The sequence below is a fragment of the Leptopilina boulardi genome, unplaced genomic scaffold (assembly GCF_019393585.1).
Source record: "Leptopilina boulardi isolate dan_hultmark-lab unplaced genomic scaffold, ZJU_Lbou_2.1 LbouV2_216, whole genome shotgun sequence".
Classification (NCBI taxonomy): Eukaryota; Metazoa; Arthropoda; class Insecta; order Hymenoptera; family Figitidae; genus Leptopilina; species Leptopilina boulardi.
In genome coordinates, this window is record NW_026137770.1 from 1,470,942 (window position 1) to 1,487,700 (window position 16,759).

At 27.0% G+C, this 16,759-nt stretch overlaps 1 protein-coding gene across 1 annotated transcript; it reads left to right on the top strand.

The window, feature by feature from the left end:
- Positions 1-551: 551 nt before the first annotated feature.
- Positions 552-11,175, top strand: LOC127279369 (cytochrome P450 307a1-like). Its single transcript, XM_051301683.1, has 3 exons — positions 552-685; positions 1,068-2,197; positions 9,214-11,175. Exons 2-3 carry the CDS (start codon positions 1,717-1,719, stop codon positions 10,389-10,391), a joined length of 1,659 nt encoding a protein of 552 aa, XP_051157640.1. The 5' UTR covers positions 552-685; positions 1,068-1,716; the 3' UTR covers positions 10,392-11,175.
- Positions 11,176-16,759: the final 5,584 nt, after the last annotated feature.

A 16,759-nucleotide genomic window follows, 5' to 3' on the forward strand; every position in this document is an offset into this window, starting at 1 on the left:
GGAAAAATAAACTGCGTTACTATTCATATGTTAAATTTTAGATCTTTCAAAAGTATTTAAAATAAACTTCTTTTTTTTTGTCACATAACACGGTACCACTGTCTTTGATTTATAATCTTAAAAATTTTCATATTAAAGTAACATTTAATGATGAAACTGTGTAGTGATTCAATTCAATTATTATATTTGCTTAGAATTTTATATCACCAGATAAGTTAAATAAATGATTATCGCAATGTTTTTCTGTTAAATAGTTCAAAAGGAACCACTTGTTCAAAGACTTGTATAACAGACGGAAACCTTGAAATAGATGTTATTTAAATATAATTCGAGTAATATACGATATATTTAAGTAAATTTAATAATAATTTTTTTTTTATTATAATTATTTGATAAGTGACATGTGGTACAATAAATCTTGAATAAAGTTTGTATATTGTGTGACACAAGTTGCGGTAAGAGCGCGAGTTGGTGTATATCCTCAAGCGGGAAGACGCGCGGGCTTGAAACTCTCGGCCCTCACTATAAGAACCCCTGCCCCGCCTAACAAGTATCAAGGTAGCACTTACGTACTCTCCAGTCTAGCCGATCTCTATCGGGATAGTAACTGGCAGACACACACTTGCGGAATTAACAATATTTCTTTGTTGTTGTATCCCAAAAAATTAGATTTTCCTTTTTTGAGGTAAACAAAAGTCCTCTTTCTCTATCCATTATATATATATATATATATATTAATTCCTTATTATTAAAGACTATCTTCTTGGATCCTTTAAAAAATAACAACTCTTTTAAGATATTGATCTAAGTTTGATTATTTTTCTTTTTTTTCAATCCCCCTCTTCATCATAATCATCATCATCTTGTTATCTTTAATCCCCACTTCTTTAAACGTTCTCCATTCAGACACCTTGGTTTCTTCAATCCACCCTGCCAGTTCGCTTCTATCGTTGGTCCTGCCCCTTCTTCTTCTTTTTCATCTTTCCTTCTCGTTATAATTTTTCTCCCTTTCTTTTCCCTCCATCTATCTCTTTTTTTTCCTCATTGGTTTCTCGTCTTTTTTACAGGCCACAGTTACTTGTGATATATTTTTTTTAATACATATACAGACTTATATGCTTGTGTGATTTTCACGAAAAGACCCAACGTCAGCAACTTTAGTAGTCAGAAGTCAATTGGATCACTGCCTCTCCGGAAGTACCTCCTCCTTTCGGTGATAATCCGGGTGGACGTTCAATCCTTGTGTTGAGCGGGCGGTGAGAAGAAGAAGAAGAAGAAGAAGTAGAAGAAGACGACGAAGAAGAAGAAGAAGACGATACACCGAGAGGAGGGGGGTTAAGGAAAGGCGCAAGAGAGAATATAACGATAAGTTGTGTATGATTGTACGCGAAAAAGACCTCTCAACACGGTGGAATTTCTAACGGTATCCGTGCTTTGCCAAATGCACTTTCGGATCGCGAAGTAACCGTGCAACACGCTCCGAGTGAGTACATAAAGAGTGTGTCTTAGGCCTTAGGAGTCTCGCAACACAAAACCAGGAAGGATCAAGTGCAACGACAACAACAACAACACCGACGACGACGACGACTTTGACGACGACGACGACGACCTTCTGCTTGGATATTTCGTGACATTGAGAGAGAAAAAAGGACCTTGACCTAGTGCAGAGGACGTTATTCGCGGAGAACTTGGAACACACGTCCTTGACCGGAAATCATGACGGACACTGTCTTCTGGCTGCTTTGCTCTTGTGCCACGATTTTGATAGTGTTCCTTAAATTGACAAGTAAATCAAAAAGGCAAAAATTTGATGAAAAAAGAAATTTTAGTTTCATTGAAACAACAACAAAGAATGAGAGTGCTGATAATGATAATGGAACGAAAGAAAGAGAAATGGAAAAAGAGGAAGTAATCAAGTCTGATGAGACGATGGTGAAAGTTTTAAAAGGTCCAAGGAGTCTGCCAATTATTGGAAGCTTGCATCTATTGAGAGCACCTGGTGGACCATTTGAGGCATTTACCAATTTAGCAAAATTATATGGGAACATTTATCAAATACAATTAGGTGCTTCAAAATGCGTTGTTGTTAGCAGTTATGATCTGGTCAAGGAAGTCCTGATTACGAAGGGAAGCCACTTTGGCGGTCGTCCAGACTTTATTCGTTTCCATAAACTTTTTAACGGAGATCGCAATAACTGCAAGTATTTTTATATTGGCATACTATCATTAATTCTTTCTTATCTATATATAAAATGTTCTACTTATTTTGTCTTAAATATGTTTTTCAAGTTTTTTAAAAAATCATTTTAATCATTATCACATCATTTAACAAATTTCATCTTTTGGGAATCAAAAAGGAATTTTTTATTTTTAACGTACTGTAAAATAAAATTTGACTCAACAAAAGTTAATTGAGTACCTTCCTCAGAAATAATTTGATACGCATATAAGATATCAAAGAAATTATTCAAATTTTTCAAAAAGAACTTGAAAAAATTAAAACACTGTTTTAAATAAATATCAAAATATTTTAATATTTCGACAGCATAGTTGCAAAAATATTTTGGTTTCTTTTAATAATTATTTTTAATAAAGCAATAATTTGTTTAAATTGACCAAACGGTACTTGGATTTTTTTTAAACGTATGTTGAATCAAATAATACTTTACCCTGAGTGAATAACTATAAATATTAGATTAAAATAATCATATAGTTTTGTTTTAAAACATTATTTTTATTACTTTTTAAATTTAATTTTATTTGATTTACAAAACCTTATATTTTGTCATTCAATTTCATTTAATTGCTGAAATAAAAAATAAAAATTCGACTTCTTAAATTGTTAGTCGATTCAAAATTCAACCATTCAAAGTGAAAATGATTCTGAGAATTCTATTTTATTGTAGAACATTTTATATAATTTTAAAAGGACTTTCATGATTTATCGGAAATTTTAATCAAATTATTCTTTTAATTAATTTTTTATATTTCATTCACGGATGCAACATTTAAAAAAAAAAGTAAACTATATGTGATGAAATTTTTATTTATGTAAGAGGATTTGTTTTTATTTGTTGAGCAAACACACCTTTGTTTACAAAAACTACATTTTGTTATCATCACAGATTTTTATGATGGTACATATTTTTTTCCGCAGAGGTTAAAGATTTTTTGGTCAAATTTTCTAAGTGCTTAAATGTAGAAAAAAATATTTTTACAGAAAACACATTGCCATTAAAAAATAAAAAATATAATTTATAATTGGCTGCAAAATGTTATCCACATTTTATATAGATATTTGATTCTTTCGTGAGGATTTTATATGTCAACGTATATGTGTATTTAAGGAGATAAAACAATTATTGCTTTATTTAAAGAAATAAACTAATTCATAACAATTTAAATTCTACAAAATTGTAGGTGAAGATTAGCATCGAATAAATTAAGTAAAATAATTTAATATTATTTTCATTACAAAAAATTATATTTCGAAAAGAAATTGTTCACATCAATTTGAAAAAATAAATCCTATAATTTTATTTATTCTTAAAAAATGAATCTGAAAATTTTGTTTTTCATTTTTATATTTTGCCTACTCTTTGTAGTGAATGTTTTGACAATTTTTTTTGGAAATATTTTGATAGAATTGAAAATTTGATATACTTTTTATCAATACTTGTTTATTGTTCAATTCTTTTATATCATTATACAAGCGATACCTTCAAACAATAATTTTTCATTCTATTTAACGAGTCTATAACTAGACTTGATCTGATTTTATTGCATCGAAGAACCATGCAACCGGTGCATGCCTACCTCCAGACACTTTCTCGGTACTGAGAGTTTTGTTGTTTTTTTTTTTTTTTTAAATGCGTAGTACAGGATACCTAAAACAGGTTAAGAGCAACCAATCTTCGATAGTTCTAATTTATCTTCATGCAACTGAAAATCTTCCGGCAAAAACCGGTCAGCCGCGCAGTTCTAGTTGGATGCTGGATACTAGGGCAAGCATACACTATATCAGGGAGCAAACTAATAAAAACGGTTGATCGGTGGTTGTAACAAGGTCTTCAATTATTTCACTTATATAGCTGTTATTTTCGAATTAAAATATAATTTTAACTTTCGCAAATTCATTATGTTACAATATTTAAACAAGTATTTATTCTTATATAATTTCAGAAATTATTGTATTTCACGTTGCATTTGGAATGTTTTAGGTTACAATATTGTTGGTCGGTTTAAATTGATTGATCAAAAGTTTCTTTTCACTGTAACTCGAGTTATTGAGATGTACAAAACAAGTGGGTGAGTGTCTCAATAATTATTCCTGTTTCAGTGTAATTTAATAATATAACGGTTCATGCATTAATGGTAATGCATAAATTATAATTATTATTATAATTAATAATTATAATTTATGATAGTTCAAAACAACTATATTTATACTAAAATAATTTCACATTTTCTGAAAATTTCAAATTTAGGTACACTGAAAAAGAATTTATTTGATACAAATACTCGGTTACTTAACTATTATCAAATAAAATAATATTTACACAAACCAAATAATTTTTATATGAAGTAAATAAATTTTATTTAAACAAATACTTTCTTCTGTATTTGAAACAAATATACCATTTAATTGACTCAAATAATAATTACTTAAAGCAAATAAATATTTATTTGATAATACTCTCTAAATCTGAATTAGTAAAAATGTTTACTAATTTAAATTAGTAACTCACTTTTTGTTTTAGAATTAGTTAAATTTTACTAATTGTTAGTAAAAGTTACTATAATGATTAGTAAAATTTTACTAATTCAGAAGCAAAAAGTGAGTCACTAATTCAAATTAGTAAACATTTTTACTAATTCAGATTTAGAGAGTAGACAAGTAACCGATTGTTTGAATTAAATAAATTTTTTTTCAGTAGGGTCAGTTGGGGTAAATGGGGACAAGAGGTTTTGGAGCAAAATTTACAGTTTTAAAATTAAGTTCAACGTCAATGTTTTAACCTCAGATCACCTGGAAGAGGTTTTGGGTATTGCCAAGCTTTTATCTTGACAATTGTCAGAAAGATAAAAAAAGGTATCGCTTAATGCATAAAAACTTGAAAATCAAAGTCAAACTGTTTCAGTATTTTGTCGAGCATTTGAAAAAAAACAGACTTAAAAATCATACCAAATTTTTTTCTTATTCCTTATGACTCCTATAACAGAAATTCACTTGAGTTTTTGATTTTTGTCATTATTAACCAAATTAACAAAAATCAAAAACTCAAGTGAATTTCTGTTATAGGAGTCATAAGGAATAAGAAAAAAATTTGGTATGATTTTTAAGTCTGTTTTTTTTCAAATGCGAGACAAAATACTGAAATAAAAAACAATAAAAAAAATTTCTATTGGTTCAACTATTATATATCTACTACAAATTTTCTTTCAATTTTTTTCATCCCTTAATACAGTAATATACTTAACGAAACTTTTTTCTTAAAACTTTCTTAGAAACTATGCTGTCCCCATTTACTCCAAATTTTATGAAATTTTCTAAATTTTGTAGTAAATGGGGACAGTCAGTTTCATGCATTTAAAGCTTATATCTAAATTTTCTTCTGCTGCATAAAATTAAACTTGGGAATGTAAATAACAACTTAAAAAAAAATAACCCCGCAAATATTACCATTTAAAGGAAGAAACTTAGGTAATTTGTGAAAAATAGCGATTTTGTCCCCATTTACCCCAACTGACCCTATATTTATACTTATTATTTAAATGGAGAAATTCCTTTTAAAATTTTAATACCACTAAATTGGAAAGATATTTGATAAATCAATTTTTTTTTATTACGAAATGCAAAATTGTATTACATTAGTGGAATATATTTCGTGAATTATTAATTCCAAAAAGTTTCGTTCGATAAAGTATGAAATATATATGATTCTTAAATCTACGAAAGGGAATAAAAAAGAAAGTTTTAAGTCCGAACAAAGAAAAAGTTTAATTCTGCTATGTAGGGAATAGATTTAGATTTTTTTAATTCCACTTAATTCCTTTTCAGTTTGATTTGAAAAGATTAATTTTGTGAATTTACTCCCAATATTATGTATGATTGATTGGTCATCTGCTTCATAGAGATTTGTAGTGAGAAAATCTGGAATCGAAAAAGATTACTTTTTTTTGAAATAATCCAATTTTTATTTATACTTCACATACACCAACTTCAGACCAACTTCTATTCCACCTACATGAAATTAAAAAAAGAGATGGAATTTTCTAAATTAAATGGAATTAATTTTAATTCCACTCTATTCAATTTTATAGTGATTTTAATCATTGGCAGTTTAATAATAATAAATGGTAATTATAATTGATATCAATTTAATTGGCCTGTAGTTATAAAATCATTAGTATATTTTCAACAAAAACAAATTTTTTTCGTTATTTACACGGAGAAAAATGGATTATACGATTAGGATTATTAAAAATTCCAGATTATTACCATAATAACGGTTAACTTCAATTTTTTTTTCTACAAAAATTTTTATTTCGTATTCAAATAAGAACTAAAAAGGGTTAAGTAAAAAATGTGACATTCAATTTATAAAATAATGGAATTTACGAAAATGAAAAAACTATTTTTAATTTAATTATTACAAATAATATTTAACTAATTTACTTATTAATTTAAGAAATTAATTATTTTTATTTTCTGCATCAACCGTTACATTCTTTTTGTTTTAGAATCCAAATTTTATTATATAATTATTATAATGGATTTAATTTAAATTATATCTGTTATAACCAATTTTTCTTCGTGTAAATTTTGCGAATTTAGTTTTCTTTTTTAAAAAGAGTATTTAGACTGGAAAAAAATTAGAGGGTCGTGTTCGTTAAAATGTTGTGAATTGACATTATCATGCATGTAGGTTTATATTACGGAAGCAGTTCCGTATTCTCCGGATTTGTTTATGATAAATTAACATATATTTATTACATTATTTAATATATTATATATTATATAATACTCATCTGTATCATTTTGTATGATTTTATATTAATAATACAAATATAAATTCTTTAATTGATTTTTTTTATTATATTTAAATTTTAGATTTTATTATTAACTTACATTAAAATAAGATTGAAGGAAGATTAATATGAAATTTTTCAGTTATTTTCAACTTTTTCATAGGATATAAAATCTATAATCTTCTATAATGTAATGGCTGGCATTCGTGCGTAAATATAGTACAGAAAACCTTTTTTTTTTTTTGTTTTTTTCTCTTTACACTCTAAAATAAAAATAATATGAATTTTATTTTATTTATTGATTGATGATCATGAGCTTTATGAGAAGTAAATTTTCGTTTTTATTGCATTTAAATTTTATGTAATGAATTATAATCTTTCCTGTCTTTTGAATACTTTGTCACTTTTATCATCGTCTATAAATTTAGAGTCGATAAATTTTTAAATAAAAACCTCAAATTCTTAATTATTCACGATGAGTTTTATATATGTATATTAGATAATAAACTCTGAATCATATGTCTAGTTTTTTTTTTGTATTTCCTTTAGTGAAACGGTAAATTATCAATTTTTTTTTTATGTTGATATTTTTCCACTTCTTCCTGAATTGACAAATAATTTTTATTTTAACAAATTTTAATTGTATATTCTTTAAGAAATTTCAATGATTGAAACAAATATGTACTTTAGTTTATATTTTGGAATTAATCATTTATTTCCTTTATTTCTTAACACAGATTATTTTCATCTGTATTTCTTTTTGTTCATTTCTCAATCGCAGTATTTGATTTCCTCTTTAAATTAAAAATTTTTCGACAAGAAAAAAAGGATGTAATTATTTATAAAGGGCGATGCAAATTGACGTTAATAAAAAAAGAATAATAATAATAATCAGGGTGCTGTAGTGCGACTGGTTATCAGTACAAACTCGTAATACTGGGAACAGGAAGCGTAGCCTGGAGAGTGACTTGACAGTCGAATTAACCACTTCTCCGAATGGTCCGATGTATCTCTTTTTATGTGCAAGTTAAACTCGATCTCGATAACGATGTCGATGGACGAGCCATCGCGAGAGACTTTTATTTTCCGTTTATTCTCAATGTGCGTAAGGCACACAAGAGAGTGTGAGGAAAGGATGGTAGACTCCTGGAGAATTTTGTTTTTCTTGTATAGGTATCGACCACCGAGAAAGTAATTTCAACAGACATTGGCCCAGGTGGTAGGAAATTTTGTCGACTCCAAGAAGTTCAAGGTCAAGGTTACTCTGATTTTTAAACCATCTTTTCTTCTCTTTTTTTCTCGCTTCATTTAATTTTTTGTTTCTTAAATTTCCATTTACTTTCCTAAAAATTTTTTTTAATCTACTTATGATATAAGTATAAATAAAAAATACACGATTAATAATTTATTAATTTCTTTAATTTTTTTTTTTTTTGTTTCTTGATGTTTTTCTAAGCAGTTATTAAAATTCCAAATAGCCTTATTTAGAAGATTAGTATTATTAGTTAATGTATTGTAAAAAAAATATTCTATAATAAATTCTAATAAAGTTAATCGATTTAGGTATTTTGTAGTTTATGTAAAAAATTGACGTGTTCAGTTAATTTTAATAATAAGATTATTTTCTTTATGTATATGAAATTTTTTCTCGACGCAAGTCATTTTTTTTCATCCCATAAACTTTCTTCAAGTTTAAATTGCATTTAAATATTATCAATTTTAAGTAGGTCTAATGCTGCTTTCATTTTCATGTCAGAACATTCACTGCCGCTTATGTTGAAATGAAAATTTATGGAAACGATATAAATATGAAGGGTGGTTTTTGTTATGTAGGTATATGTATTGAAAAAAGACGATTTACTATTTAGTTTAGATTAATTATATATTATATTCAAATTGGTTTCGAAAAATTGATACTGAGGTACATCTAAAAAATGTTAAAAGTGTGTTTGCAAAACAAAATCTTACTAACATGGGCTAATCGGCAATTATTTTTTTTATTACTGTGTATACAAATAGATCTTTAAAAAATATTTTACATATATTTTCCAATGAGAAATTGGTGATTAACACTTTTCATAATGTTACATACAAAACATGAAAATCATGAAAGTCCTGTTTTATAAGAATATTTCAATATTTTACAAATAGCAACTTGTTTTTTTTTTCATAAAATTTCAGCTCTCGCCTTATGTGATTGGTCGGATCTGCAAAGAAAACGAAGATCACTTGCGAGGAGTTTCTGTTCACCACGAGGTGGTAGTTTTCAAATGGAAGAATTGTCACGAGTAGCCTATATAGAAAGTGCTGAATTTCTCAAGATTCTCAAGCAAGAAGAATATACGCCAAATCTCAATGGAGAACAACCATTTAAACCATTAATTTTAGCGGCAGCTGCTAATATGTTTACTGGATACATGTGCTCAACTCGTTTTGGTTATAATTGCAATAGATTCAAAAGAATCATCAGTAATTTTGATAAAATTTTTTGGGACATTAATCAAGGATACGCTGTTGATTTTATGCCTTGGCTCTCGCCATTTTATTCACATGTATTTAAACGTCTTCATCTTTGGACATCGGAGATACGAGATTTTATTTTAGATAAAATTGTCAATCCTCGACGAGGAAAATATGATGACAATAATATTGGTCAACTTGATTTTACTGATAATCTTTTGATACAATTGGAAAGTCCTGATTCTGATTTAACGTGGGAACATATTATTTTTGAATTAGAAGATTTCATTGGTGGTCACTCGGCAATTGGTAATTTGGCAATGATTATTTTGGCCTATGCGGTCATTTATCCTGAGGTACAGAAAAAAATTCAAGAGGAATGCGATGAGGTTTTGTTGAAAACAGGACGAAATTTAATTTCGTTAGATGATAAAAAAGATATGCCTTACACAGAAGCTGTAATGTGGGAGACATTGAGAGCCAATAGTTCTCCAATTGTTCCACATGTTGCAACACAAGACACTGAAGTTGGGGGATATTTTGTCAAGAAAGACACTATTGTTTTTATCAACAATAATAAATTAAATTTGGGAGAAGAATACTGGGGCGCAGATTCAAAAGCTTTTCGTGCAGAGCGATTTTTAAAATCAATTGTTGATAAAGTTGATGGTCAAAGGAGAAATATTGTTGTCAAACCGAATTATTTCTTTCCATTTTCCACTGGCAAGAGAACTTGCATTGGTCAAAAATTGGTTCAGGGATTAACTTTTGTTTTGGTCACAACAATTCTTTCAAATTATGATGTCTTTGCTGTTGATGATATAATGAGTCGATTACAACCGGGACTTGTGGCCCTTCCACCCGAAACATTTCATTTAATGTTAAAACCACGAAAGTAGTTTGAATGGTTACGTGAAATAACTTTTAAACTTTTTGTTTTTATAATGCTACTCACGCGAACTTTATTTCATTTAATTATCAAAATTAGCATATATAATAATTAATTTGATATACTCGATATTAAAATTTTTCAGAGCGACGCAATCAACGCCAAAAATTGCATGTATTAGCTAATTTGTGAAAATGATTTTAATTTTCGCTTCCACTGTCTTTTTAAGAATCATCTTGTTTAATAGCATGTGATTGTTAGGTTCACAATGGTAATTTTTTCAACCACTTTTCTCGTAAAATACTTAATGGATTGATATGCAATTTTGTGGAGAAGTCTAAAATATAAGGAAGGGCAGTCAATTGCGAAACTGTTGAAATTTATTGAAATAATTACAATAAAACTTTTGTAAATTGTTAAAAAATATGAGTCACTGTTCGGATTTTTAATAACTTCTAATTATTTTATAATAATTGTTTTAATAAATTAAAAATCCATTTAGTATTTTACGAGATAAGTGGTCGAAAAAATTAAAATTTTGTACCTAACAATTACATGTTGTTAAAAAACATTTAAAAGATATGTATTATTATTTTTTTTTTAATTTTTAGTCTTTTTTGATCCAAGCCTATAATAGTTTTGCTACAATTTTTTGCTTGGAAAGAATACATTTATTTTTTTGTAGATTAAATTATTATAAAAAAAAGACTCAATTTTATATGAATTTTGTACGTGGTACTTTCATGTATTTGATTCAATGAGATACTGAATGGTATATATTATGTATGATATATCCAATAGAATATTGCGATGTCTTAATATTAAGATTTATAATTGATATTACACATTGATAAGAATAATGTGCAATAATTTGCTATTGATTTGAAAAATTTTTATTTTTACAATTTCTATATGGTATTTTACACAGTGTCTATAATATGATTATAAAATAATGATTATTTGGTAAAATTCATATATATATATATGGCATTTAAAAAATCAAACTTAAGGCATTATTATTTCTTAATATTAAATTAGTAAAAATTTTCCGAGTTAATAGCAATAGTTGTCGTTTAGTTTTAATGACTGTATACTGATTTTATTATTTCAGTTATTTTATTATGAAATAATTTTCTCAATAAGACTGAGTAATATTGTAAACTGTAATTGTTCTATTTATCTTTTACTATAAAAATACAAAACAAGTATTCCATGTAAGATTTTGTCTTATTAAAATTCATATTTTACTTTGTTTATATTTTTCATTTTTCCAATTATTATTCTTTTTTATATTTTCTGAAAAGGAGTTTTTATTATTTTTACAAATTGCATGCAGAAAAGTATAAAATTTATTTTTTATTTAAATAGAAGCAAATATTTCGGTTAAAATCTTGAATAATATGTTTGATATATTTATTTCATTATTTCTAAATCTGAAGTTAAAGGTTTTATTTTACTAATTGATTAGTAAAAAATCGACTGAAATTTTCGATAATTTCAGTTATTTTTTACTACTTAATCAATGAATAAATATTTTTTCAGTTTTTATCAATAATTTTCAATGAAATGTGATAAAAGTTTTACTGATACTAGATATTATATATATGTAGAGAATGTGCTTTACAATTATTAAAATTTTGTTTTTAAATTAAATTTTCTTACTAAATTGCGAATAAAAATATATTTATCTCTAAGCTAAATAACTATTTATTTGTTCCAAATAAAAATTTTGTTTATCATTAATAAAATGTTATAAGGCGGAAATAAAATAAATATTTATTTAGCTCTGAGACACATTTTTTTTTCGATATTGTTTAGAAAGTGAATTTGCAAATTTCACTTTATATGCATAAGAATTAATTTACAAAAAACTTTTTTGCAATTATCACATTGCCCTTTAGCTAATATAAAAGTACGCACGCAATAGAGCTTTGTGAACACATGGAACAATAAAATGTGATTTAATCTGAAAATTATTTACTTAGTTTTAGAATAAAATATAGTTTCTTAACCTTAATTTTAATATTGATTTTAAATTATGATTTCTTTATTACTTAATAATAAAAACTATCAAGTTGTCTGTTCACTGCGCATTATTTAATGTAATTAGGTCAAATTAATTAAAATTAATCCCATTATCAAAATAAATAATAAAATTATTTAATAGTTAAATTTAAAGTTCTCGAGAAATGAAAGATTACGTTTTTTTTTGGCAAAAATTTGAATAAATATTTTTTATTTATCCCATTAATTTTGTTTGAAATAACCAAAAAATTGAGCCTACATACAGAATAAAAAAAAGGGTATTTTAACATTTTCACTCTGTTGAGTGTATTATATTGAAAGCGAGGTATATCTTAGGAGAACCTTAGAATGTTTTTAAGAGAAATTTTAAAAAAAGGACATCCTTCTTAGATGAAGGAGAAGATCGCGAAGATGATCACCTTGGCTGGCATTGCAGGCGAAGAAGTCGTTCGACATTGGCAGTAGAAGTTCTTCTTTTCGTTCGTCTGCCTCATCCATCTGGGACGACGTTTTTACATTCGAGGCCCTTTGTCGTTTATAATCTCACCTTTTTCCATGGCACACAGGCAACCTCTATACCGCATAATTCCTTGCTGCCCTTGAATTTCAAGCAATTTTAAGCGCGAGTTATTCGATTTCATCTTATATTTACCCGCATCCCACACTCTGTTAATTTGTGTGTCTGTTACATGCGTATTTCTTCTTTTCCTACTCTCTTTTTCTTCTCTACTTCGTTTTACTCACTATCCTCATTCCTTGCAAAGATATGCAACTCGGATCCTTGGCCCACTTTCGAATACCGTTTTTCAATATTGCAAATATTTAACCCCTTCCGATAAAAACATTATAAGCATCATTACACGGAGAGACCGCCGGTTGGAAAAATTACTAAAAAGATTTACAAGTAGCGGAAATAAGGTTACTTTGTCATACAGCATACTTAATAAAACTGTAGACTATAGTAATTTCTATTCCAATTTGTGTACAATTTTACTATAGTCTACAGTTTTATTAAGTATGCTGCTAGTATATATATATATATTACCACTATATAGGGGTGTAATTGATAGAATTTTTACTGATTTTTCTGAAAGTTCATCAGGATTTTTGTAAATAATTGATTTTTTCTTCAACTGTTGTTTGGATATTCATTTTTGAAAATATTGCAAGATTCTAAATTTTTACAAAAACTATACAGAAAAAAGTTTATGAAAAGTTATTTAGAAAAAAAGTGTCTTTCAATTAATTATTTAACTTATTATCATTATTATTATTTTTATTATCATTACTATTCAGATTTAAATAAGACAAATATCTTTTGATTGAAGAAAACATTTTTTAGAAAAAAAATACCTGAAAAAATATGAACATCTAAAATTATTATTTATAATAACAATTATTTGTTACTTAAAAATTGTTTTTATAAAAAAATGTATAGAATAATTTTTTTTTCATACACGGAGAGACCGCCAGTTGGAAAAATTACTAAAAAAATTTACAAGTAGCGGAAATAAGGTTACATTGTCAAATATTGCTGTAGGAAATCGAAAATTCTACTAGCAGCATACTTAATAAAACTGTAGACTATAGTAAAATTGTACACAAATTGGAATAGAAATTACTATAGTCTACAGCATCTACAGTTTTATTAAGTATGCTGTATGACAAAGTAACCTTATTTCCGCTACTTGTAAATCTTTTTAGTAATTTTTCCAACCGGCGGTCTCTCCGTGTATTAACAATTTCATTATTCGACTAAAATAATTTTCTTTAATGTTCTCATCTAATTGAAACATTTTGTATCAATCAGAAATTCTTTCTCTTTGTAAATGCTTATAAATTGATGATGACTCTCTTGTATTGGTATTTTCTAACTGCAATTTTGCTTTCAATTCCTTAAGTATAATTTTTTGATTTTCAAATTACTTCTAAGTACTTTACATAAACAAGACTCTACTCTATCCAGACAAGTTAAGAAGCAAGGACTGGATTGTAAACCAGTCTTAGATTCTTACTAGACTTAGGGTAAAAAACAGCAATCCGATAGGAAACTTGTCTTAGAAGCTGCAGTATCAAAAAAAAAAAAAAAAAGATTTCAAACATTCGCTTCCCAGGCCTTCTATTTATCTCATCTAGTCAGCTTTACTTCTTATTTTTATTTTTTGAAAAACTTCATCGGGATAAAAATTTTATTAATAAATCCAAGTTGCAGTTTGTAGAAAATACTTTCATTGCATTAACATGCATGTAGAATTTTAGATTATGAAAGAGGGAGTTTCTAATTCTATTCTTAGATAATATTTATACCTACTTTATCTTAAATTTGAAATAATTTTTTATTTCATTAAAAGATGTTTATAAAATATTAACTTTGGAAACAACCGCTATATGTAGAGAAGCTAGGGGTTGGTTGTAACAGGGGTAAGATGTAACAGTCAATTTTTTCAATGTGTGTAACTTTATGACTTCAAGTATTCGATTTTATTTTATCTTGAGAACATCTAAAATTGATAAATACATTTAATAGTTCTATGTCAGTATCAGAAAAAGATTTTCCGTAGGTGGGTCAATTTTGACAGGAAAACGAGAAAAAATAGTTTTCGTAAACTTTGATTTTTTAATACATAAAATTATATTTTTTTCTTAATCAAGTATAAAGATTTTGAATATATCTGTGTTCATTATTGTATATTAAATTTTATTATTAATGACACGTATTATTAGAAAATTCAATTAATCTAAAAATTTGTCCCTTTGGGGTAAGTTGTAACATGCGAATACTTAAGCTTTCATATTTCTCTGACAATTTGGTAAGTTTTTCATTTATTTAACGAAAACAACTTTTAATACAATAAAATAGATAAATATAACATTAATATGATTTATTATTCATATATTATTATTTTACTTTCTGTGTATAAAAGTATTTTTCATTTGAGGTTATGTTTGGTATTAAACCTCCTTAAAATATATCATAAATAATTTATTAATTTTAGAGGTTCTCAAGATAAAAGAAAATCGAATACTTGAAGTCTAAAAATTACACACATCAAAAGAATTGACTGTTACTGAAATAACTTATAAATTGACTGAATACCCCAGCGCGGGGTATGTTGTAACAGCTGATTTTTTTTTTTTCGAAAAACGACTTTTTTGGGAAAATGATAAACTTTTAAATATTTTCTTTCTTTTAATTATTACTGTACGAAAAGTTGATTTATTGATAAAACCATTGACTATTATAAAATATTCGATACATTTCACACTGAGAAAAAAGGTTTGAGCTGACAACCAAATATTTCATTTAATATATGTGCAACTAAAATTTTTTGGTTGACACAACTAAACTTTAGTTGATATCAACCAAAGTTTGGTTGAGACTACCAAATTCTTTTTCATTTTCTTATTTAGTCGTCTGAAACAAACTTTGGTTGTTGTCAACTAAAGTTTAGTTGTGTCAACCAAAAAATTTTAGTTGCACATATATTGAATGAAATATTTGGTTGTCAGCTCAAACCTTTTTTCTCAGTGCACGTTACGTAAAAAATACTGAAAACTGTTATAACCAACCCTTAGCTCCTCTAGACAACAGGTTTTACATTTGATCACTAGAGGGTAGCAGCAGACGATATAAAAGTGTTTCACGATTCTGAGATGTGTGTATCTTCAGAGATCTCTGGTATTTTATATAGGCTTATATATATATGTATAAAGTTGATATGTTCTTCTTATAATGAAGGTATTTGATCTCTCACTAACAAGCAATTTATTTTTATTTTTGTCAACTATCTTCACTATTTCTAGTGATTTTCTCTAAAATTGAATCTGCGAAAACATCCTCTTTCTCAATTTCATAATAATGGATGCATATTATATCTTTTTTGTATAGGTCGCACAACATTTACGCAGAGTGCAACATTTCACGGCGCACATGCTGGTAACTACATATATATATATATATATACTAGACAAAGACTGCGCGCGCAAAGCGCGCGCCTTTTTCGTTGTTGTTTAGTACTTAGTCAAAAAGAAAGCGAGTTATTAAATTTTTCTAAAAATATATAAAGTTGTTGCATAATTAATTTAAATTTTTGTTAATATCAGCAAAATACTTTGTAACTGCACTTTTATTACACTAAGTACACATAATTGTCAGTCTAACCATTTCTTGACAATCATAGAAAATTTAAAAAAGAGCCCGTGGAGAAGTTTCCCTAAGTTTCCTTATCGAAAACTAAAATTTGGTAAGTTTCTGATATGGAAAAATGCAGAATTCTGGTAAGGTCCTGATGTTTTTGGTGACGCTTGTTTTTCTCAAAAATTAGTTTTAATGGTTAATAGTGAGAAGAATAA